The sequence below is a fragment of the Cibotium barometz genome, chromosome 15, assembly GCF_041138505.1.
Source record: "Cibotium barometz isolate CiBa-2024 chromosome 15, ASM4113850v1, whole genome shotgun sequence".
Lineage (NCBI taxonomy): Eukaryota > Viridiplantae > Streptophyta > Polypodiopsida > Cyatheales > Cibotiaceae > Cibotium > Cibotium barometz.
Genome location: NC_141060.1, coordinates 27,563,292 through 27,589,735, shown reverse-complemented (window position 1 = coordinate 27,589,735; position 26,444 = coordinate 27,563,292). Strand labels below are relative to the sequence as shown.

Below are 26,444 nucleotides of genomic sequence, written 5' to 3'. Positions count from 1 at the left end.
CCTTATATGTGATTTCTGCACATTCTACAGGGTATTCATCAACAGTGTACGCTCTTTGAAGATTTTGTCTCCCTTAGAGTTTTTAGGTTTGCGAAACGAATTCTCCATGCAACGACAGCAGACAAGCAGTAGCTCTGAAGATGGTACCATACAACAGGACTCCCAGTATCCAAGTTCTGTAATCACCTCAGCTGGTTCCTTTGATTACTAAATGGTGATGTTCGGTAACAGGACCTAATGCAGCTGCAGGCCCGTCTCTAATGAGTTCTGTCTGTGCTCTTGTTGTAATAAAGGAAGGAAAGGTTTTTCCTCCTTATTATAGAGATGAGCACGTACACATGGTTAATGTCCAAAGCCAGTGTAGATTCTTGTATATGCTTAAAACACAAGAAGCCTAACCAATGCCTTTAGCTTGCAAACTAAACCGTTTTGTTAACTGAATGATGGATGGTTATCAATCTTGGATTGCTCCTGAAATTTATGAGGGGAAATCTTGAAATATATTTGTTTGTGTGGGCATTTTTCTTCACATCATCAGTAAATCGATATACAAACCGTGCTTGAACGAGTTGACAGGATGCAGGAGAATGATGTGAAAAGATCTGCGGGTTTGTCAATCAAAGATTCCCTGCTCCAGTCAAAGTTCCTCTCTTCCATTAAAAGATTCTATCTTCCAGTCAAAGATTCTCTCTTCAAATCTCCCCAGTGCATACCATTTTATCAATTTGGAAGGCTTTATTGTTGAGACTAATGATGTTTGACGTTTGTTTTTGAAACTATCAGCAGCTTAACTAATGCTTGGAATCGTCAATACATTCTCTTCTTTCTTGGAGCAGGTAGAGGAACAGTAAGTGCTTCAATTTTCCTGTAACTTCTTGTTTTTTGAGGCAACAATACCAGCCAGGATCAGCTGAGAGAGTCTGTTGGGAAAAGGGGTTCAGTTTGATGGCACTCGTCGCTGTGCAATTTGAGCATGATGAGCATGTGGGATGCAAATGTAATTCAACTCTCTATTGATTTTTTCTCGATTTGTGATCTTGGATAATTACGCATGCATGCACGTGTGTATGTATGAACATCCATATGTATATGTATATGCATATATGTATGTCACACATACATGCCTGAGTGTATGTATGTACGCACGCTTACGTGCACGTGCACAACACAAAATGCATGTATGTAGGCACGGGTGCACACATGCACACATGTAATGTATGTATGCACATGTGCACACATGCAATGCATGCATGCATGAATCCATGTATGTGTTGACTTTTTGCAAGCATTTGGTGCTGTAATGATGTTGACCATGCTAGTAGCTATTTGCTGAATAAACAGTTAGTTTGAATCTTGAGTAGTCAGTCTTCCTTCTTTTTTTTGAACCTAGATTTATGTGAGATGCTATTTATAGTTTCTTATTGTGTTTCTCATCTCAAACTACAATACACGGTTGTGCCATCACCAATTGCATGAACATTTTTTGAATGTCTGCACTCTTAACACATTTTGATTTCCAGGTTTGCTTGGATCTGGCCTCGGAACCTCATAGACACTTTGAAGAGTCGTGAAGAACTACCTACCTTTAGTTCTACTTCAAACCAAAGCCGAAGCAATGTTTCTCCAGGTATGCAGGCACTTCAATAAGGTAGGATAAGCTAGAGTGGGTATTCAAATTGCATGCTGCACATTTTGAAGGTCTGCTGTTTACATTTTGTAGATTAGCCAGAAATATTGATCCACATCCAAGTTCTTAATGCCTTTTTTTCTCAAATGCACAACTAATAATTATTCTCTTAAATTACTTAGCAAAAAAAACCTTGCCCCCATGTTTTGATATTTATAATTCTCTTAAAATCACCAATATTTTAGTACATCTACATATCAGTTTACTATACAAAGTTCAAGTTGTTTTTTAACAACAATTTGAATTTTTTTTTGATAGGATTAAATAAATTTATCAAGAATTTTCAATTGGAGTTGTGTTGTCAACTTTTTTCCCCCCCATGAGAAATAGATCCTTCTATTAGTTAATGAAAGACAACCACAATGGGCTAAATACAACCACAAAGGGCTAGATACAACCTTGCCACATGTAAAGGGCGGGGATCAAATAATCATAAGGGGTGGAGAAAGATGCACTTCCCCTCTGGCTGGCTGCTCTATGAGGAGAAGGCTATCTCCTACAAGGGGAGGGGGGCGGGGGATAACCACACGGGTGGTCTGTAATGCCAAGTGGGATCACCTCCTTTATCTGTGAGAAAAGGGCTAGGCCGCCAGAGCCTCAAGTAAGCTTCCCGCCACTTCCGCATGCGATCAGAGCCACCCTGCAACTTCTCCCACTGACCGCACCAAATTCTTTTGATGGATTTGCAACAGGCGGAGTGTGGGTACCCTCGATGGCTTCACTGCATCTAGCTCGCCATATGTGCCAGGCTGCAATGGTACTGCATATATCCCATCTTTGACATGAGCCTGGTCTCCAGTGGTCTATAGATGGGGTTGAGACTGGCACTGCAAAAATGCGGAGGTGAGAAACCCGAAGGGCAAGCCTCCCCCCATCCTCCTCATAATCCCTGACAACCTCAACATTTGTGGCCCAGGCGATGGTGCCCCAAGTATCAAGGCTCTATCCACCGTGAAGATGCGCAGATTCCGCTGCCAAACCTACTGAGCCCTCGAGCAATCCCAAAGACAATGTTGTTGAGACTCCTGAGGGTGACCGCACCCCGTGCAAGCTGTGCTGGTCGACCTCCAATGGCCAACCACGTGCCCACCGCCAAGCTCCTGTGTGCCATCAACTAGAGAAAGAGGGTGATCTTTTGAGGCCAAAAATTGTCCTAGAGCCTCTTCTAAAAATCTGTGAGGAAGTGCTGTGAGAGGCCCTGTGACTGCCAATGTACTGTTGCTACCTCTGATCATAATCTCATTGAAGGCTGCTCAAAGGCCGCCTTCCATGAGATCCCAGTGGCAAAGGAAGAAAGAAACTGGAAGTCCATCCGTCCCTGGGCATTTGTTTCTGAGAAGAGCAGTCAATGCCTCCGCCAGCTCCTCTGCAGTGAAGGGAGTCAATAAGGACCGAAGAGCGAGGGGAACCACCTCTCGTGTGCCGCCAGACCCTCTCGCGTGCATCCTGAATGGGAGAGAGAATTAGGGTTAGAGTTCATGTGGGAGACATACACAGAGAAACAAGGGAGAGAGAGAGAGAGAGAGTTGTGGGGATAAGTCAACTCATCAAGATGAGTGTGTGACTCCCCTATCACACATGTATATTGCACTAGTACACATAGTGCACTTAGTACATTAAAAGTACTAAGTGTACTATGTACTATAACTTATGGGCTTGTACACACTATAAGGGTGGGCATAATGCCTTTACCCCAACAACCTCCCACCTAAAGGCAAAGTGCCGTTAAATGAAGGAAAAGAAAAAAAATCAGCATGTACATGATAATATACAAGGCCATATCAAGGCTGAAACTGGCCTCATCCAATGCCCATCAAGTGTCTGCAATGAGCAAACCGCTTCGGAGGCAAACTCTTTGTCAACAGATCAGCCGGGTTGTCATCCGTATGAATCTTAACAAGCTGAATTTGCTTGTTCTCTATCACCTCTCTGATGAAGTGATACTTCACATCCACATGCGTCGTCTTTGCATGAAAGACAGGGTTCTTTGCCAACTGGATGGCACTCTGACTGTCACAATGCAACAATGGAATATCCCCTGTATAACCCAAATCAACCACTAACCGAGATAGCCATAATGCCTCCTTGCAAGCCTCTGTGGCTGCAATATACTCGGCCTCTATAGTAGATAAGGCAGTGCAGTTCTGCATCCTGGATATCCATGACACAGCACCTCCTGTGAATGTAAACACATAACCGGTAGTAGACTTCCGGTTATCTGGATAACCGGCATAATCCGAATCCGTGTAACCATGCACTAATGCATCCTGTTTGCCAAAACAAATGCACATATCCTGTGTGCCCTTCAGGTATCTCATGACACCTTTCACTGCTTCCCAATGCTTCTTGCCAGGGTTGGCCATGTATCTAGAAACCACTTCCACTGCAAATGCAATGTCCGGCCTAGTAGCAACCATGGCATACATGAGACTGCCACAAGCTGAAGCATACGGAATCTTGGCCATATCAGCCCTGTCTCTATCTGACTGTGGGCTGTCCATAGCACTGCGTTTCACATATGGAGGCAAAGGAGTACTAGTCTTCTTCCCCCCGTCCATATTGAACCTCTGCAAGACTTTGCCAATGTATTCCTTCTGAGACAAATACAACACATGCTGATTTCTGTCCCGAAGTATCCGCATACCCAAAATGTGATTTGCATCACCCAAATCCTTCATATCAAAGGTTTGATGGAGCCTCTTCTTCAAGGTATCCATCTCCTTACGAGATTTCTCGGCAATCAACATATCATCAACATACACCATTCCCTTGGTGCCTGTTTGAGCCCATAAAGACTCTTTTTCAGCTTGCATACAAGCTTCTCCTTTCCACTCACTGCATAACCCTCTGGCTGTTGCATATATATCTCCTCATGGAGATCACCGTGAAGAAAAGCAGTCTTCACATCCATCTGAATCAAGTCCAGATCATCATGTGCAACCAAAGCTAACACAGCTCTAAGTGTGGTCATTTTGACCACTGGAGAGAAGATCTCATCAAAGTCCACACCATATTCCTGCTTGAAGCCCTTAGCCACTAACCTGGCTTTGTATCTTGGCTTTGCATCTGGTGCAACTTTGAGCCTTTAAACCCATTTGCATGGCAAAACCTTCTTGCTTGCAGGCAAATGCACCAACTTCCATGTTCCATTTTTGTGCAGTATCTCTGACTTCATGGCACGCTCCCAAAGAGCCTTGTCTGCCCTCTGTAAAGCCTCCTTATAACATGAGGGCTCCCCACAGTCAGTAAGCTGTCCCGTTTTGTGGAGGATCATAAGGAGTAGAGAGCTCCCTCTTGATGCCTTTAGCATCACAAAAGTCCGTTTGGACATATACTCTCCACCATTGTCGGAACGCAAAGCCTTCAGTGTTTTGCTAGTTTGATTCTCAACAAGAGCAACAAACTTCTCAAACACTGAGAATGTATCACTCTTCAAACGAAGAGGATAAACCCACACCTTGCGTGTGGCATCATCAATAAAAGACACAAAATATTTTGCCCCTCCCAAAGAAAGCTGAGGCATCTCACATACATCTGTATGCACAAGCTCTAACTGAGCATCTTTCTGTCCAAGAGCTTTCTTGTGGGGGCACTGTAGTTGCCTGCCATATATACAATGCTCACAAAACTGAAAACTTGAAAACTTTAGCGAAGGCAAGTAACCCAAACGAGACAATTGCTCCATTCCTTTGACACTCATGTGTCCCAACCGGCTATGCCACATAGAGATTTCCGGCAGCTCGGTTGCATTTACATTAGCATGGTGACAAACACCTGCATGCATGAAGTAAAGAGTGTCCACCTTAGAGCCTCTGGCAACAACCAGTGAGCCCTTACTAATTTTCCACTTTCCACGACCAAATGTGGTAACATAATCAGCATCATCAAGCTGTCCAGTAGAAAGCAGGTTCTTCTTGATCTCAGGCACATGCATGACATCATGGAGCATAAGCTGTGAGCCATCTGAAAACACAAGCCTCACATCACCTCTGCCAAGAATCTTGCATGCATGGTTATCACCCAAATAAACTACTCCTTCATTGCCAGCAGTATACGTGACAAACAAGTCTCTGCAACCTGTGACATGAAAGGAGGCACCTGAATCAATGATCCATGAGTGCATACCATGACCACCTGTAAGAAGTGAATGGGCATCAAGTGAAGACGTAAATCTGTGGGAGAGATGGAAGAATTAGGGTTAGGTTAATTCATGTGTGGGAGACATACACAGAGAAGAACAAGGGAGAGAGAGAGAGTTGTGGGGATAAGTCAACTCACCAAGTGAGAGTGTGTGACTCCCCTATCACACATGTATATTGCACTAGTACACATAGTGCACTTAGTACATTAAAAGTACTAAGTGTACTATGTACTATAACTTATGGGCTTGTACACACTATAAGGGTGGGCATTATGCCTTTACCCCAACAACCTCCCACTTAAAGGCAAAGTGCCCTTAAATGAAGGAAAAGAAAAATCAGCATGTACATGATAATATACAAGGCCATATCAAGGCTGAAACTGGCCTCATCCAATGCCCATCAAGTGTCTGCAATGAGCAAACCGCTCCGTAGGCAAACTCTTTGTCAACAGATCAGCCGGGTTGTCATCCGTGTGAATCTTAACAAGCTGAATTTGCTTGTTCTCTATCACCTCTCTGATGAAGTGATACTTCACATCCACATGCTTCGTCTTTGCATGAAAAACAGGGTTCTTTGCCAACTGGATGGCACTCTGACTTTCACAATGCAACAATGGAATATCCCCTGTATAACCCAAATCAACCACTAACCGAGATAGCCATAATGCCTCCTTGCAAGCCTCTGTGGCTGCAATATACTCGGCCTTTGTAGTAGATAAGGCAGTGCACTTCTGCATCCTGGATATCCATGACACAGCACCTCCTGTGAATGTAAACACATAACCGGTAGTAGACTTCCGGTTATCTGGATGACCGGCATAATCCGAATCCGTGTAACCATGCACTAATGCATCCTGTTTGCCAAAGCATATGCACATATCCTATGTGCCCTTCAGGTATCTCATGACACCTTTCACTGCTTCCCAATGCTTCTTGCCAGGGTTGGCCATGTATCTAGAAACCACTCCCACTGCAAATGCAATGTCCGGCCTAGTAGCAACCATGGCATACATGAGACTGCCACAAGCTGAAGCATACATATATCAGCCCTGTCTCTATCTGACTGTGGGCTGTCCATAGCACTGAGTTTCACATATGGAGGCAAAGGAGTACTAGTCTTCTTCCCCCCGTCCATATTGAACCTCTACAAAACTTTGCCAATGTATTCCTTCTGAGACAAATACAACACATGCTGATTTCTGTCCCGAAGTATCCGCATACCCAAAATGTGATTTGCATCACCCAAATCCTTCATATCAAAGGTTTGATGCAGCCTCTGCTTCAAGGTATCCATCTCCTTACGAGATTTCCCGGCAATCAACATATCATCAACATACAAGATGAGGATCAATAGACTGCCATCCAAAGCTTTCTTGGTGTACAAGCAGTGATCTATGTCACTTCTCCTGAATTTCTGTGATTTCATGAATGTATCAAATTTGTGATACCATTCCCTTGGTGCCTGTGTGAGCCCATAAAGACTCTTTTTCAGCTTGCATACAAGCTTCTCCTTTCCACTCACTGCATAACCCTCTGGCTGCTGCATATATATCTCCTCATGGAGATCAGCGTGAAGAAAAGCAGTCTTCACATCCATCTGAATCAAGTCCAGATCATCATGTGCAACCAGAGCTAACACAGCTCTAAGTGTGGTCATTTTGACCACTGGAGAGAAGATCTCATCAAAGTCCACACCATATTCCTGCTTGAAGCCCTTAGCTACTAACCTGGCTTTGTATCTTGGCTTTGCATCTGGTGCAACTTTGAGCCTGTATACCCACTTGCATGGCAAAACCTTCTTGCCTGCAGGCAAATGCACCAACTTCCAAGTTCCATTTTTATGCAGAGAATCCATCTCTGACTTCATGGCACGCTCCCAAAGAGCCTTGTCTGCCCTTTGTAAAGCCTCCTTATAACATGAGGGCTCCCCACAGTCAGTGAGCATCAAGTAGTCAACCCCTGGAACAAACGTGTCAGGGGCTCTGGAGGGTCTAGTGGACCTCCGTACCCAATGACCATCATTTGCAGGTTGCTGTCCAGCCTGCATATCACCCATTGGTGGCTCCTGTTCCATGCCATAGGGCTGAAAAATCATGCCCGGTATCTCCTCTAACTGTGGTATATCCATAGGGATATCTTCTGCCATCTCTGGCTGTCCATTTGGACCATTTTCAGCACCATTTAAGGGCTGGTTTTCCTGCTGTAATGGCTGATTTACAGCCCTTTGTTGTTGTCCATGATGTCCATCATCATCAAAGATGACTCTGCCAGGCTCCTGTTGCCTTGCAGGCTCCTTATACATGCATGTTTCATCAAAAATGACATCATTGCTGCGTATGATCTTTCTATTCATGGGATCCCAAAGTCTATACCCCATTTCACCTCTGTCACCATATCCTAGGAATATGCATTTGTGAGACTTAGGATCAAGTTTGGTGCGCATTTCCGTGCGTATGTGCACATACGCAACGCAACCAAACACTTTCAAGTGCTTGTATGACGGAGGCTTCCCTGTCCATACTTCCTCTGGCACTTTCCCACCAAGCCTCGTGTTAGGTGACCTGTTTATAAGGTGAACGGCTGTCATAACAGCTTCAGCCCAAAAACCACGAGGTAATGCAGCATGTGACAACATAGAACGGACCTTCTCCTGTATGGTCCTGTTCATCCTCTCTGCTGTCCCGTTTTGTGGAGGATCATAAGGAGTAGAGAGCTCCCTCTTGATGCCTTTAGCATCACAAAAGTCCTGAAACTGTTTGGACATGTACTCTCCACCATTGTCGGAACGCAAAGCCTTCAGTGTTTTGCCAGTTTGATTCTCAACAAGAGCAACAAACTTCTGAAACACTGAGAATGTATCACTCTTCAAACGAAGAGGATAAACCCACACCTTGCGTGTGGCATCATCTATAAAAGACACAAAGTATTTTGCCCCTCCCAAAGAAAGCTGAGGCATCTCACATACATCTGTATGCACAAGCTCTAACTGAGCATCTTTCTGTCCAAGAGCTTTCTTGTGGGGGCACTGTAGTTGCCTACCATATATACAATGCTCACAAAACTGAAAACTTGAAAACTTTAGAGAAGGCAAGTAACCCAAACGAGACAATTGCTCCATTCCCTTGACACTCATGTGTCCCAACCGGCTATGCCACATAGAGATTTCCGGCAGCTCGGTTGCATTTACATTAGCATGGTGACAAACACCTGCATGCATGAAATAAAGAGTGTCCACCTTAGAGCCTCTGGCAACAACCAGTGAGCCCTTACTAATCTTCCACTTTCCACGACCAAATGTGGTAACATAATCAGCATCATCAAGCTGTCCAGTAGAAAGCAGATTCTTTTTTATCTCAGGCACATGCCTGACATCATGGAGCATAAGCTGTGAGCCATCTGAAAAGACAAGCCTCACATCACCTTTGCCAAGTATCTTGCATGCATGGTTATCACCCAAATAAACCACTCCTTCATTGCCAGCAGTATACCTGACAAACAAGTCTCTGCAACCTGTGACATGAAAGGAGGCACCTGAATCAATGATCCATGAGTGCATACCATGACCACCTGTAAGAAGTGAATGGGCATCAAGTGAAGAAGTAAATAGGACCTCATCCTCACTGCCACCTGCATGTGACACATTGATTTCTTCAATCTTGACTCCACTTTTGCCCTTTGGCTTTACATCTTTGGCTTCATCTTTCTCTTTGTCTTTGCCTTTTCCCTTTTCCTTTTGATCATTTTTCCATTTGTAGCATTGCTTTTTAATGTGTCCTTTCTTGCCACAATAATGGCATTCCAAATCCTTTGTGGAGCGAGACTTGCTCCTTCCTCTTTCTTGGCTTTTCCCCCTTTGCTGGGATCTCCCACGTGCATTCATTGCATTGGACTTTCCAACAGAGTTGTTTTTCCTGTTCATCTCTTCTTGAAGAAGAGCACCCTCAACATCTGCATATGACAGCATAGCATGCGAATTGCTAGTGGCTGTCCTGAATGTGTCCCAACTCTCTGGCAAAGTGCATAACAGAAAAGTGGCTTTGAACTCATCGTCCATTGCCAACTTTTGATTAATGACCTGGTTGATAATACCATTAAACTCATTTAGATGGGCTGTCATAGATGCCCCTTCCTTCATCTGAAGACCTATGAGTTTCTTCAACCAATACACTTTGCTTGAGGCACTTTGTTGGGCATACAAGTCCTGCAATCTCTGTCACATTCCCCAAGCTGTCTTCTCTTCACGAATGCTGAAAAGTAATGAGTCTGACACAGACAACATGATAGTAGATCTTGCCAGCTCATCCATATCTTCCCACTCTTCAGTAGTAAGAGAAGCGGGCATTACACCCCTTTCTTTGATAGGCTTGTGCTGCTTTTTCTGGAGCAACACATTGTAGCACTGGGTTTGCCAAATATCATAGTTATGCGAGCCTTCAAGCTTCTTGATGTGAAGCAATGAAGAGCTCTCACCTGTGGTTGCCATAGCAATATGCAACCTGTCAATGCCTGACTCCCTGCAAAATGTGCAAACACTGCACCAAAAGCACACAAAGTGCTCACAGTTTTTCTCCCAAGCTTTATCTCCCACTGCGGAAGCACAAATGCAACTTTTCTCCCACTTTATGTGATGAAATCACCAAAATCTGGTTGCTGCAGATTTTGGACAGCACCTTAAATGTGCTGTGTTGCCCTTCCAAAGTACTGTACAACAGTACCAAGTGCTCACCAATGATGTACCAAACTTGTACCGGCAAGTACAGCAGCTGAAATTGAACCTTTTGGTCACTCAAAAACAGTGTACAGCCATGCCAAAACTTGCACAAAGCTGTGCCAAATCTGTACCAGCAGGTACAATAGCAATAAATGCTCTCTTGGCTGTCCAAATGAGTGAAAATTAGACTTTTACAGTCCTGTACACTGCATACAACAGTCCCGAACAGAAATTGGGCAAAAGCCCCTTGACTGCAAGCTGATTTTTGAGGATTCAAGTCATAAATGTCTTGCCTGCTGCTTTGCCAAGCTCAACAAGCATACGAACTTGAAAAGCCCCTTGATTTAAGATCAATTTCTGATCATACATGGTACATTGACGCACATGATGGCATCCAGAGTGTTCACGATGCTTCCCCCTGGCCACATATACATCCAAATAATGAAAGCCTTTTGATTTACAGGCACATTGAGTGCTTGTAAGGCATCAACACATTATCCACAGCATCAAATGCGATTGCCTGCATGCAAATCAACTTAATCGGCACAAAAGCCCCTTGATTTGCATTGCAATTTGCTGCAATTTTGCCCAAATGTGCGATTTTTCACATCATACAGCATGTATGAGTGCTTAATTGCACAATTACATCAAAAGCCCCAAATTTCGACATCCAATTTCCTGCAAATTGATCCTGATTGTGACCAATTTCCTGCAAATTGATCCTGATTGTGACCAATGTCACCCAATTTTGCCAATTTTGCTCAAAAATTGAGCAATTGGGCACCTGTACCTGCTCAATTGATTACTGTACTTGCTCAATTGCAAATCCCAAAAAAAAATTGAGGAAAATACCTTGTAATTTTTTGATTTTTCTTCAATTTGCAGGCTGAATTTTGTTGTTGCAGGAAAAGAGGGTGATGATGCTGCTGCTGTTCTGTGCAGGTGGGAGCTCCTTGCTGGGAACGATGCCTAAGAAGGCACGGGCTTCAGGACTGCTCCTCTTGTGATTTGCTACGGGTAGCTCTGCCGCGCTTGCCCACGTTCGCCTGGCTGCTGTGATTCAGTGCAGAAGTGGCTGCCCGCCACATTCTCCTTTCGCCCACCTGCCTGCGGAGCTGCTGCCTTGTGGTTCGCTTGGCTGCTGCGACCCTGATGCAAGCTGCTCACGTTCGCCTGGCTGCTGTGCGCTTGGCTCGCCTAGCGCCAGTCTACAAGACGGGCTCCGCCCAACGCTTCTTCGCTCGTGTTTGCCTGCTTCGCCTAGCGCTGCTTGTTGACGTCACCTTGCCTCTATTCGGCTATGGTAGCCTTCGCTTCACGCCCAGCAGTCAGTCGACGCCAAAGACTAGTGATTACGCCAACATGGCTGGACACCGGGGGTGCGGACGAACTGGACAGCGATGGCCATGTGAATGCGCACGGATGCGTCGGAGGAGGCCAAAACTGCAGAGAAAAGGTACCCTGTCCGTGTAAGCACAAAGTGGGCTAAGCTCTGCTGGCTGAGATGCAAGGACCGCCCGTTGGCTGGCTATTGATGGTTCTCCAACTAGCGCCGTTTAGCCAACGGAAAGGGGCAGAGGTGGTTCTGCCTGCAGTAGTGCCGCCAAGACTGGCCGAGCAGAGCGATGGCATGCGGGACAGTCTGAACGGAAGTGCAGCCAGCAGCTTGAAGGCGCACAACTGAAATGGGTAGCTCCAGGAGTGACTTGCTCTGATACCAGTTGTGTGGGAGAGATGGAAGAATTAGGGTTAGGTTAATTCATGTGTGGGAGACATGCACAGAGAAGAACAAGGGAGAGAGAGAGAGTTGTGGGGATAAGTCAACTCACCAAGTGAGAGTGTGTGACTCCCCTATCACACATGTATATTGCACTAGTACACAGTGTGCACTTAGTACATTAAAAGTACTAAGTGTACTATGTACTATAACTTATGGGCTTGTACACACTATAAGGGTGGGCATTATGCCTTTACCCCAACAGTAAATAGGACCTCATCCTCACTGTCACCTGCATGTGACACATTGATTTCTTCAATCTTGACTCCACTTTTGCCCTTTGGCTTTACATCTTTGGCTTCATCTTTGTCTTTGTCTTTGCCTTTTCCCTTTTCCTTTTGATCATTTTTCCATTTGTAGCATTGCTTTTTAATGTGTCCCTTCTTGCCACAATAATGGCATTCCAAATCCTTTGTGGAGCGGGACTTGCTCCTTCCCCGTTCTTGGCTTTTACCCCTTTGCTGGGATCTCCCACGTGCATTCATTGCATTGGACTTTCCAACAGAGTTGTTTTTCCTGTTCATCTCTTCTTGAAGAAGAGCACCCTCAACATCTGCATATGACAGCATAGCATTCGAATTGCTAGTGGCTGTCCTGAATGTGTCCCAACTCTCTGGCAAAGTGCATAAGAGAAAAGTGGCTTTGAACTCATCGTCCATTGCCAACTTTTGATTTATAACTTGGCTGACAATACCATTAAACTCATTTAGATGGGCTGTCATAGACGCCCCTTCCTTCATCTGAAGACCTATGAGTTTCTTCAACCAATACACTTTGCTTGAGGCACTTTGCTGGGCATACAAGTCCTGCAATCTCTGCCACATTCCCCAAGCTGTCTTCTCTTCACGAATGTTGAAAAGTAAAGAGTCTGACACAGACAACATGATAGTAGATCTTGCCAGCTCATCCATATCTTCCCACTCTTCAGCAGTAAGAGAAGCGGGCTTTACACCCCTTTCTTTGATAGGCTTGTGCTGCGTCTTCTGGAGCAACACATTATAGCACTGGGTTTGCCAAATATCATAGTTATGTGAGCCTTCAAGCTTCTTGATGTGAAGCAATGAAGAGCTCTCACCTGTGGTTGCCATAGCAATATGCAACCTGTCAATGCCTGACTCCCTGCAAAATGTGCAAACACTGCACCAAAAGCACACAAAGTGCTCACAGTTGTTCTCCCAAGCTTTATCTCCCACTGCGGAAGCACGAATGCAACTCTACTCCCACTGTATGTGATGAAATCACCAAAATCTGGTTGCTGCAGATTTAGGACAGCACCTTAAATGTGCTCTTTTGCCTTCCAAAGTACTGTACAACAGTACCAAGTGCTCACCAATGATGTACCAAACCTGTACCGGCAAGTACAGCAGCTGAAATTGAACCTTTTCCTCACTCAAATCAATGTGCAGCCATGCCAAAACTTGTACAAAGCTGTACCAAATCTGTACGAGCAGGTACAGTAGCAATAAATGCTCTCCTGGCTGTCCAAATGAGTGAAAATCAGACTTTTACAGTCCCGAACACTGCATACAACAGTCCCGAACAGAAATTGGGCAAAAGCCCCTTGACTGCAAGCTGATTTCTGAGGATTCAAGGCATAAGAGTCTTGCCTGCTGCTTTGCCAAGCTCAACAAGCATAAAATCTTGAAAAGCCCCTTGATTTAAGATCAATTTCTGATCATACATGGTACATTGACGCACATGAAGGCATCCAGAGTGTTCACAGTGCTTCCCCCTGGCCACATATACATCCAATACATGAAAGCCCCTTGATTTACAGGCACATTGAATGCTTGTCGGGCATCAACACGTTGCCCAAAGCATCAAATGCGAGTGCCTGCATGCAAATCAACCAAATCGGCACAAAAGCCCTTTGATTTGCGCTGCAATTTCCTGCAATTTTGCCCCAAATGTGAGATTGCTCACATCATACAGCATTTATGAATGCCCAATGGCTCAATTACATCAAAAGCCCCAAATTTTGACATCCAATTTGCTGCAAATTGACCAGGAATGTGACCACTGTCACCCAATGTTGCCAATTTTGCTCAAAATCTGAGCAATTTTGACCTGTTCCTGCTCAATTGATGAATGTACCTGCTCAATTGATAATTGGACGTGCAAATTCCAAAATTGAAGCAAAATACCTCTGATTTCTGATTTCTGTTGCAGGAAAGGGGGGAGTCGTATTTACACGTGAAGGAGATGATGCTTCTGTCACTGTGCAGGTACGGATTCAGGTGTGCAGGCTGGGAGCTAGCTGCACTGCAGATTTAGGTCACCTGCAGGTACAGTACTTGCTGGGCGACTGTACTTGCAGCTGACGGGTACAGTCGTGCAGAGAACGTGGCAGCTGTTGTGCGCCTGGCTGAACATTCGGTGCTGCACATGGCACCACGCAGGCGACCAGTTCTTCGTACAGCACAGCAGGCGGTTGTGAGGGGATCAAATTGACTACGCAGGAAAGGCAATGGGCGACGGAACCTCCACGTGGACACGTAAACGTGTCGGCTTTTTGCTGCCGCCCTCTACCACGGGTTTTGGGCACACTGCCTTTAGTCCAGCGCTGTCTCCAAAGCTCACACGCACAGGCTGCCACTCCCTCTCACTGTCTTGCAGCGCACGTGCTCCTTGCTGAGCACCAGAAAGCTCCAAGCAATCTCCTCTGCTCGTGCCAAGCTCAAGGCTCCATAGCCGAGCTTCTTTTTCGCGATGAAGACGACTCCGCACACACACGGATACTACCGTTGCTCTGATACCAGTTGAATGGGAGAGAGAATTAGGGTTAGAGTTCATGTGGGAGACATACACAGAGAAACAAGGGAGAGAGAGAGAGAGAGAGTTGTGGGGATAAGTCAACTCATCAAGATGAGTGTGTGACTCCCCTATCACACATGTATATTGCACTAGTACACATAGTGCACTTAGTACATTAAAAGTACTAAGTGTACTATGTACTATAACTTATGGGCTTGTACACACTATAAGGGTGGGCATAATGCCTTTACCCCAACACATCCATCACCTGTGGGGATAATGGGGCACTGGTGAGGAGAGATCGGAAGAAATCAGTGGCGATGGCTCTCATGTGGGGGGGGGGTTCACAAACAATGTCTCCATCCTGTCCACGTAACCTGCGAATACCATCTCTCCTCTTGTGGGGACCTACTATCTCAAAGAAGTCTCCCTTAACACTGTTGCTAGCTTGGGTCCAAAAGAAAGCTCTGGCATGGTATCTATACTCCACCCTCCTCTCCTCGATGGATCTGATCTCCGTAGGGCGATAGCAAGCTGACTCTCAATCCAAGGGCTATCGGGGGAACTCTACTAAAGCCGTTGAAGCGAAGCTAGACCCCTCCTCAGACTCCTCTCCTACTCACGGAATCCCTCCAATCTACTTTGAGCCGCCTCCTGTAAAAAAACTGTTGATCTCACCTAGGCCCTCATCCAAGGTGCACGCAGTAGAGCCTGAAATAAAATCGAATCCCACCCAAATCTGCTCTATCCTGCTGCAGATCTCAGGGTCCTGAATAAGGCTGTCCGGAATCCCAGAGCTCGCTTGAGTGTCCTGCCTCTAGGGGGGAGGCACGGCCACATTCTCAGGCGCAGAGTACTCTGCATGGGAGGAGTTGATACTGGCACTCAGGGGACAGGATCCTTGGCATCTTCGAGAGTTTCGGTGCAGCCCCGGGAGCTGTGCTTCTCGCGGTCTGATCGGAGGAGCACCGGCCCCAACCTCTCTTGACTTGATAGATTTTATGTGGATAATTGGGCTTGCAACCGTGAGGGCATGATCAGCATCTTGGCGAGCACTACTTTTTCGGATCACGCTCCGGTAATTTTGACATTAGAGGATCCAAGTCGGTCCTCTGCTGCCTCAATCATGTTGAAGTCTCCCCCCATGCACCAAAAGTCAGCCTGAGGAAGGGCCTGATGAACTGAGCTCCAAAATGTGGCTCTACTTGCTGCGGCGTTTGGGGCATAGACGTTGAGGAAGCTCACGCAATTCTCTCCAATTGCAATGGTGACCCACTGTGCTCGTCCAGAGACTATGATACCTGAGCCTGACACCGTCGGTAATACTCCTCATTGATAGAGATACAAACTCCTTGCGTCCCTGAGGGGCCAAAAGAGGGGAGCCAAAAAGTGTGGCTCCTGCTTAGTAAAATCTTCTCGTAGCGGCGGGTACGCCCCTCGGAGAGGTGGTGCTCTTGGAGAAAAATAACGTCAATGGCTCCCCCCATTGTAGCTCTGTGAAGCTCGCCTCTGAGGACGCCTCGTCTTTGAAAGCACTGGCCCCCCTAAACCCTAAATGTTCCATGAGGCTATACGCATATCAATCTCTGTGGGAAGCTCAACTATTGGAACTGCCCTCCACTCGAAGAGTCTTGGGCGTGGGTTTAGATGGGGAATAATCACTATTAGTCCTGGGGCGGAAGGCGCGCCAAGTGGGCGTGGATCCTTTCCTCCATGTGTCGCTACTCTGTCCAAGCGCGAAAGTAGGCATACTCCGAACTCCATCGATCACAATGGAGGTATCTATAAGAGGGGGGAAGTGGTACTACTACTGAGATATGCAGGAACACACAGAGCAGCACCTCCAAGCTAGAGGCCACCACCTCCCCGTCCTGGTTCCTATGGCCTGAGCCTCCAAGCTCCATCCTGGCCAAGGGCCAAAGGTGGGTGAGCACATCGGTGATGCGAAGATTGGGAAGATGGTGTGAAAGCTCGACTGCGTGCCCCTGGATGGTGGCAGCCACCGACTTTGAGCCCCACTCCATCTCCGAGGCTGTACTCAAAGGAAAAGAAAAGATCATCGTGCCACTCTCTGGCGTAGAAGGTCTGGAGTGATGGAACACCACACATCCAAATGGGTGCTACTGTCTTCTCAAAAAGATCTACTTCTTCCACTGGGAGACATCGGAAGAAACTGTAATCCACAGGCAGCCCCAAGATCCTGGGGGTCCACCCGGGGACTCTAATGGGAGAGCCCTCACCAGGGAAGTGGTGATGGTCATCTTGACCGGCTCCAAGAATCTATGGATCAAGCGGCGAACGAAACTCAGCGGCGAACGGAACTCGCTGGCTGCCTCCGCTCTGGGTTGGGTGCTGTTGGAGGGCGGCGGGAGTGTTATGGAGAGGCGGAGGGAGGGGGGAGTGCGGGCTCAGAGGAAGAAGATGGGGCAGAGGGGACCGTTCCGAGAAAAGTCGGAGGCGGAGGAAGAGGGGGGGGGGAGAGAGAGAGAGAGAGAGAGAGAGAGAGAGAGAAGAGACCGGCTGAGAGTGATCCATCGGAGATGGAGGCTGCTAGGAGGGCCTCGTCAGGGGTTTGGGTTCAGTGGGGCCAGTTGGCCTCACTAGAAAGTGAGAACCGGAGGAGAGATGTTGGCGGGGAAACGGCTGCCAAATCGGAGGGGCCGCTAGGACCCTCTCCTTCCTAAGGCTTGGGAAGTAGACTGTCACTGGGAAGCCCGACACGCTAGCCAGAGGGTCGGACATGGGGCTGAAGCCGTGCTGTCACTGTGCAAAGAAGGCCTGGGCCGTATGTAGTGCAACGGGGCTTAGCTACATGACTCGATTTGACGTTGCTGGCGAGTCGAACTCCACCTGATAGTAGCCACGAGGGAGCGAATGAATGTCTATGATCTTTGCAAGCCCACCCATGAGGCTCCCCTGCTAAAGATCTCTGAGTTGTCCGCCTGCCGGGCGGCTATGGACAATCTTGCATACCAGAGTGGAGGCCACTAATGATGCAACAGTCATAGCAAGAAGCTGAAGGTTCGCTTTTGAAAATGATAAGCAAGTAATGGCAGCCTCTGTCGGGGTTGACAGAGCGACTTCCATGGAGTCCTGGTGAAGACCAGAAAAAGCCGAGACTTCCTGATAGGAGAAAGCCCCGAGAACTAGGAGGCGAAAGAAAAGGAGGAGAAGCTACCGAGAAGGAAGGGGGACACAAGGGAGGAGGGGGGAGGGGGGCAGCGAGAGGAGAAAAAAGGGGGGGAGAACCAGCGAAGAGGTGAAGACGGGGAGGGTCGGCGCTGAAGGGGGTGGGGGGGTGGGGGAGGCTAAATAGGAAAGCAGGGGCTGGGAGGGGGGCAAGGATGGAAGGCGACAGCGCAGGCGAGGGCAGGGAGGGAGGCGCAGACAGATTTGCAGGAGGGGGGGAGAGCAGGTCACACTACAAACTGCCCATCCAATGGGAGCATTTTGTCTTGTCAACTTTAGTACAAGAAACTATGTTAGTCTGTGGCATCACGTGAGTTTCTCACTAGTGACAAAATAATAGTGGCCATGGATAATGACCATCTACCTTAGCATGATCACCCTTGAATCTGGATTGAATATATTGCCAGCCTCAGCAGAATGCTCATTCGTGTATTTTTCACAAACCTTAAATGCTGAACATAGCTTTTGACATCAATGATAGATTTACAGTGGATGGGCATGCACAATGTGAGTGCTGCTTATATTTTGATAGACATGCAATAATAGCACCCTCTGGAGAGGCGAGCATTATTTGGATGAAGATTGGGATTGGGATATAAAAAATGTGTGGTGTGGACAGGGGATCAAGTACTGGATTTTATTGTATTGCTTAAAAGATGCGGATTGAGCACAATTTTGCTGCGATTTATGAGTGTAATATAAATAAAAGTGGGCAAGGTAAGGTTTAGGAAAGGGGTGATTCAAGTAGTTAGATGTGTCACAAAAAGGGAAAATGTATTTTTGCCATGGGCACTTGCAGATAGAGGTTAAGGAACCAAGAGGCCAAGGAGCATGATGTCATGGGCTAGATTGTAGCATGTGAGATTTAGTGCAAGCAAATCTGTTTTTGGACTTAGGGTAGGGTAGGTGGGCCATGTTCAGAGACCATAAGCCAAAAATATGCATCCAAAACGTTTTTTCGGGTGCATTGTAATTAACTAGCGTGTAATTATTTTCTTGACCTGTAGATAAAAAGGAGGTTTCTTGGGTGCATTATAATTAAATTAGCCTCTTGACCTTGGAAAGAAAAAGAGCAGGTTATGTGAATTGCAGTTGTCAAACGAATCATCCTGAAATACTATTGATGAGTTGGCTACAGGCGTCCTGCATACACAATGAGGATGCTCCTCTTTCTCTCTGTCCAGGCCGGACGGGCGGCACCCTAGCATCTCCAGTGCTTATAGGGGGTTTGATGTTGCTGTGCGAAAGAAGACCCCCTTCTCTCTCTGTGGTTCCTTTCTCTCTGTGTAGGGGAGGTTGAGTAAGAGGAGGACTATATAGGGCGCTTGAAAAGGGGTGCTTCAAAAACACGGATGGACCGTTTGGGACCAGAACTCTACAAAAGCAGAACATTTTGGTGACCTCAAAATATGCCATCATTAGTGTGGTGGACTTATAATAGGGGCCTACAATGAGTGAAAATTCAAAATCGATTAATTAATACGAGAAAGTTCTGATAACCTTTGTTAAGAGTTTTTTTTAAAAATTAAACGCTACAATCATGGAAGTCGTTGAGGATAGTGGCGCCCTTGCTTCCCTCTGAGCCAACCGTTTCAGAAAGTCACAACGCGAGGCTGGCCTGAGAAACGATGGCAAGCTACGGGGACTATGGCGAACCATCGCCTCAAGAATGGGAAAGCAACGGATGGCAGGGCAACATATCGCTAGCTCTTATTCACAGTTTAAGACCTCTCTGTTAGGGTTTTTCTGACCATAATTTCCTGTTAGGGTTTCCGTGACATACTTTCCTCTTAGGTTTGGGATTTCTCTTTTTATGTTCACAAAGTTTAAAAAATTAGGATTAATGTTTCTCTGTTTCAGCGAAAATTTGGTGAATAGGGGGCCACAATGAGTGAAAAAAAGAAATGTATTAATTAGTGAAGGAGATGCTTTTCAAGGTCCTTTCGATTAAATTTAGAGGCTGGAAAAAAGTGGGGTCATTCCAATAGGACTTCGACGGTTATCGTGCGAATGAAATATTTGCAGCGCATCTCTCTCTCTCTCTCTCTCTCTCTCTCTCTCTCTCTCTCTCTCTCTCTCTCTCTCTCTGACGCCGATTGAGTACCGTTGGTCGAGTGGGATGACGAGGGCGCAGGCGCTCGCGCTCGCGCTCGTGTGGATGGCGGTGGTGGCGGTGGTGGTGGTGGGGTTATACGCGGAGCGCACGTGCGACGAGATCAAGGGCGGCCTGGTGGAGAGCTGCGGGAACATGACACCACGAATATGTTCAGGGGCACTGAGTTTGCCCTACCTCGTAGAATAGTAAGACTATGATGTACTATGCAGACCATTTAAAATTTGTTATTTTAGCAAGAGCAGGCGTTGCTGAAGGCAAAGTAGGCACAGACGCTGATGAAATCGTTGAACCAAAAGAAGGACAAGATGCAGATAGCGCTGTAGCAGCTGGTGTGGATGGCAACACCATGCCCCCCTTCTTCATCATCAACGGTACCGCAGTCTACGATGCTAAGCGCGACCAGATGACGGTTCTGTTCTTTTTTTGCTTGGGGATCTTATTGAAGGAGATTGAATTTGCATGTAATACTACGTAGGTTGCCGGATTTTGATATTTAATGTTTGCTCACGATGGGGCTGCTAGAGAGTTTGTGGGTGTGACACCAAGTATGAAAATTCTAACTCCATAGGAATTTTCTTTGGTATATTTAAAAAATATCTGTGGTGACAGAATTTTGATCGGCCTTGTCTCTGTGGAGCTGTGATTTTTTCCGAATAGGAGAGTGAATAAAAAAAAACTCTCCTATTCACTCTCCTATTCGGAAAAAATCACAGCTCCACAGAGACAAGGCCGATCAAAATTCTGTCACCACAGATATTTTTTAAATATACCAAAGAAAATTCCTATGGAGTTAGAATTTTCATACTTGGTGTCACACCCACAAACTCTCTAGCAGCCCCATCGTGAGCAAACATTAAATATCAAAATCCGGCAACCTACGTAGTATTACATGCAAATTCAATCTCCTTCAATAAGATCCCCAAGCAAAAAAAGAACAGAACCGTCATCTGGTCGCGCTTAGCATCGTAGACTGCGGTACCGTTGATGATGAAGAAGGGGGGCATGGTGTTGCCATCCACACCAGCTGCTGCAGCGCTATCTGCATCTTGTCCTTCTTTTGGTTCAACGATTTCATCAGCGTCTGTGCCTACTTTGCCTTCAGCAACGCCTGCTCTTGCTAAAATAACAAATTTTAAATGGTCTGCATAGTACATCATAGTCTTACTATTCTACGAGGTAGGGCAAACTCAGTGCCCCTGAACATATTCGTGGTGTCATGTTCGAGCATGACATGGATGTACAAGAGAACGTTGTATGAATGTATGCACGTATGCATCATGAGTATGTACGTTTGTATGTATATATACATGTACCTGTATCACGTGTCTCCACATAGCAGGTCCCTGGAAATTTCATCTCAGTTTCATTCAATTCCATTCAAAAATCAGGCTACGGCAGAGGATCTCTGTTGAATGAAAAATGCACCTGCGCAGTTGGAGTGTTGGGGGGGGACGGTGAGGCCGCATGCGTGGATGACGTGCTTGAGGGCGATCTGGTTGATGAGGCCGCGGGGGATAGGGATGATGGAGAGGTGGTTGCAGACGCAAAAGATGTTGGGGTCGGTGACGATGGAGCAGCAGCACTGCCCCCCCTCATCCGCCTCCGGCGGATCGTCCCCCATCACGTACTTCCCGCAGCTCTCCACCAGGCCGCCCTTGATCTCGTCGCACGTGCGCTCCGCGTATAACCCCACCACCACCACCGCCACCACCGCCATCCACACGAGCGCGAGCGCGAGCGCCTGCGCCCTCGTCATCCCACTCGACCAACGGTACTCAATCGGCGTGAGAGAGAGAGAGAGAGAGAGAGAGAGAGAGAGATGCGCTGCAAATATTTCATTCGCACGATAACCGTCGAAGTCCTATTGGAATGACCCCACTTTTTTCCAGCCTCTAAATTTAATCGAAAGGACCTTGAAAAGCATCTCCTTCACTAATTAATACATTTCTTTTTTTCACTCATTGTGGCCCCCTATTTGTGGTGACAGAATTTTGATCGGCCTTGTCTCTGTGGAGCTGTGATTTTTTTCCGAATAGGAGAGTGAATAGGAGAGTGAAAAAAAGAAATATTTCATTCGCACGATAACCGTCGAAGTCCTATTGGAATGACCCCACTTTTTTCCAGCCTCTAAATTTAATCGAAAGGACCTTGAAAAGCATCTCCTTCACTAATTAATACATTTCTTTTTTTCACTCATTGGTGATTCTGGTTTTGCGACTGGAAGAATATAGAAAGAAATGTTGGGATTTTGTTCATATTTTGGCTATACCATCTGCAGTTTTTTTCCATATGCAGAGTACTTGTTTTAGGCTTTTCTTGAAATACACATCTGGTATTGGTTCAATTTTGATAAAGCTGCATTGTGTCTATCAAAACCCCCAGAGTTAGGTGGTCTACGTAGCAGCGTCTCGGCTTGGGGAAGATTTCTGCCGTCGTCGTCTCGTGCTGGGAAGAATGCCGCTGCCGTCTTCAAACGATTTTTCAAAGCTTTAAACCTTAGCTTATCCTTTTTTTTAAAGGCTAGACGGAAGTGGTTCACACAATATACACGAAGGTGTTCACCAACTCAAGCGAGTATGGGTGCGTGGAAGAGATCAACAATCTCAGCGAGCTGCATAACAAGCTCTTGACACAGCTTGTGGAGGATCTAAGTCACAATAATGATAATCATGATGACGGTATTAATAATAATAATAATAATACTAAGGATGTTCACATCACCTTCTTCGACTCCGAGAAAGCCTTCACCGAGGTTCTAAAGCATCCATCCCAATAGGGGCACACAATGAGCTCTACTAGTCACTCTACTATTCGGAAAAAATCACAGCTCCACAGAGACAAGGCCGATCAAAATTCTGTCACCACAGATATTTTTTAAATATACCAAAGAAAATTCCTATGGAGTTAGAATTTTCATACTTGGTGTCACACCCACAAACTCTCTAGCAGCCCCATCGTGAGCAAACATTAAATATCAAAATCCGGCAACCTACGTAGTATTACATGCAAATTCAATCTCCTTCAATAAGATCCCCAAGCAAAAAAAGAACAGAACCGTCATCTGGTCGCGCTTAGCATCGTAGACTGCGGTACCGTTGATGATGAAGAAGGGGGGCATGGTGTTGCCATCCACACCAGCTGCTGCAGCGCTATCTGCATCTTGTCCTTCTTTTGGTTCAACGATTTCATCAGCGTCTGTGCCTACTTTGCCTTCAGCAACGCCTGCTCTTGCTAAAATAACAAATTTTAAATGGTCTGCATAGTACATCATAGTCTTACTATTCTACGAGGTAGGGCAAACTCAGTGCCCCTGAACATATTCGTGGTGTCATGTTCCCGCAGCTCTCCACCAGGCCGCCCTTGATCTCGTCGCACGTGCGCTCCGCGTATAACCCCACCACCACCACCGCCACCACCGCCATCCACACGAGCGCGAGCGCGAGCGCCTGCGCCCTCGTCATCCCACTCGACCAACGGTACTCAATCGGCGTCAGAGAGAGAGAGAGAGAGAGAGAGAGAGAGAGAGAGATGCGCTGCAAATATTTCATTCGCACGATAACCGTCGAAGTCCTATTGGAATGACCCCACTTTTTTCCAGCCTCTAAATTTAATCGAAAGGACCTTGAAAAGCATCTCCTTCACTAATTAATACATTTCTTTTTTTCACTCTCCTATTCACTCTCCTATTCGGAAAAAATCACAGCTCCACAGAGACAAGGCCGATCAAAATTCTGTCACCACAGATATTTTTTAAATTCCTATGGAGTTAGAATTTTCATACTTGGTGTCACACCCACAAACTCTCTAGCAGCCCCATCGTGAGCAAACATTAAATATCAAAATCCGGCAACCTACGTAGTATTACATGCAAATTCAATCTCCTTCAATAAGATCCCCAAGCAAAAAAAGAACAGAACCGTCATCTGGTCGCGCTTAGCATCGTAGACTGCGGTACCGTTGATGATGAAGAAGGGGGGCATGGTGTTGCCATCCACACCAGCTGCTGCAGCGCTATCTGCATCTTGTCCTTCTTTTGGTTCAACGATTTCATCAGCGTCTGTGCCTACTTTGCCTTCAGCAACGCCTGCTCTTGCTAAAATAACAAATTTTAAATGGTCTGCATAGTACATCATAGTCTTACTATTCTACGAGGTAGGGCAAACTCAGTGCCCCTGAACATATTCGTGGTGTCATGTTCGAGCATGACATGGATGTACAAGAGAACGTTGTATGAATGTATGCACGTATGCATCATGAGTATGTACGTTTGTATGTATATATACATGTACCTGTATCACGTGTCTCCACATAGCAGGTCCCTGGAAATTTCATCTCAGTTTCATTCAATTCCATTCAAAAATCAGGCTGCGGCAGAGGATCTTTGTTGAATGAAAAATGCACCTGCGCAGTTGGAGTGTTGGGGGGGGACGGTGAGGCCGCATGCGTGGATGACGTGCTTGAGGGCGATCTGGTTGATGAGGCCGCGGGGGATAGGGATGATGGAGAGGTGGTTGCAGACGCAAAAGATGTTGGGGTCGGTGACGATGGAGCAGCAGCACTGCCCCCCCTCATCCGCCTCCGGCGGATCGTCCCCCATCACGTACTTCCCGCAGCTCTCCACCAGGCCGCCCTTGATCTCGTCGCACGTGCGCTCCGCGTATAACCCCACCACCACCACCGCCACCACCGCCATCCACACGAGCGCGAGCGCGAGCGCCTGCGCCCTCGTCATCCCACTCGACCAACGGTACTCAATCGGCGTGAGAGAGAGAGAGAGAGAGAGAGAGAGAGAGAGAGAGATGCGCTGCAAATATTTCATTCGCACGATAACCGTCGAAGTCCTATTGGAATGACCCCACTTTTTTCCAGCCTCTAAATTTAATCGAAAGGACCTTGAAAAGCATCTCCTTCACTAATTAATACATTTCTTTTTTTCACTCATTGTGGCCCCCTATTAGGGCCTTACAAGAAATTGCTGCAGAGATGGTTTCATGAAAAATGTCATATTTCTTCTATACTTTTAACTTCTTGTCTCTCTAAATGTATGTTAATGGGCTTTTGTCTTTCTTGCAAAGGTGGGTTGTTGGCAAGATATAGGCTGAAAAGATCATCACAAAACACTTCGGCAGTTCTTTCATTTAGAGAACCAACATTTGTAAGCATCCTTCTTAACCATACAATTTTACATGCCACGCTTGCTGCTCCTTTGTATTCAGCTCGAGTAGATGAGAGTCAGTTGTGGGTTGTTTCTTGCTTGACCAATTGATCATGGCATTTTCAAGTGAAGAATGATAAATGTGAGGTGGACCTCTTCTCTTGTCTTCAATATAACCTATCCGATTAGCATCTGTGAATGCCAAGAGCTTTATAGGAGAATTGGATGGCATAAATCAATTTTTCTTTTAAGATACTTGAGAATTCTCTTAGAATTCTCTAGATGAAACAATTAACCAATTGGTTGTATTAGTTGATAGCACTCAACTTTGAATTGTCATTTTTGATAAGCTTTAAGTTAGCCTCCATGAGAGTAGTGCCAGGTTTATATGAATGCATATTGAATCACTTCACAAGATATTACGAGCATACTTTTGTTATGAAAAAACAACCTTAAATATTTAACTTCAACCCCAAGACATTAATGTTCTCCAAGCTCTTTAATCTCATATCCATTGCTAATTGTTTCTTGATTGTATCCAAACTTTCCAAGTTGTATGAGATGATCAACATATGAAATGAGTGATGTCTGTGGCAAGATCTTTTCTCCGTCTACTATTGTGAAATTAAAGTGTTTCATATGATTGTAAGTTGACCATTATGTAAATGGGTTTGTGTTTGGAGTTCTCATTGAACATGAGAAGCTATATAAAATTAAAGAAAATTTTCAAGCATATTTGTTATGCAAGTTTATGTAAAGCTAAAACGTCAAGAACTCCAGATATAGAATGACATAGTGTTGGAGCGTGTGTTTTTTGTTTTCAAGCAGTTGCTTATGAGTAATGAATCAGCAAACCAGAGAATAAGATAGCTATAATGATTATTTTGTGGACCTATAGTGAGCAAGTAGTTGAG

General features: G+C 45.9%; 2 protein-coding genes across 7 annotated transcripts in view; both read left to right on the top strand.

The window, feature by feature from the left end:
- LOC147631125 (auxin response factor 12-like) overlaps positions 1-529 on the top strand; it is a 40,069-nt gene extending 39,540 nt beyond the window's left edge. For all 4 annotated transcript variants that reach the window (XM_086809458.1, XM_086809459.1, XM_086809461.1 and 1 more), the window contains one exon: positions 31-529. In XM_086809458.1, the coding sequence (XP_086665584.1) occupies positions 31-211 (181 nt within the window). In that variant the 3' untranslated portion in view covers positions 212-529. The remainder of the gene's footprint in view (positions 1-30) is intronic.
- LOC147631124 (uncharacterized) lies at positions 520-25,881 on the top strand. 3 transcript variants are annotated; one of them, XM_086809462.1, is made up of 3 exons: positions 520-847; positions 1,521-1,627; positions 25,451-25,881. In XM_086809462.1, exons 1-3 carry the CDS (start codon positions 795-797, stop codon positions 25,639-25,641), a joined length of 351 nt encoding a protein of 116 aa, XP_086665588.1. In that variant the 5' UTR covers positions 520-794; the 3' UTR covers positions 25,642-25,881. The 3 variants fall into 3 exon arrangements, with proteins under 3 accessions (XP_086665588.1, XP_086665590.1, XP_086665589.1); XM_086809464.1 differs by lacking the exon at positions 25,451-25,881 and adding an exon at positions 19,398-19,565; XM_086809463.1 differs by lacking the exon at positions 520-847 and adding an exon at positions 860-997.
- Positions 25,882-26,444: the final 563 nt, after the last annotated feature.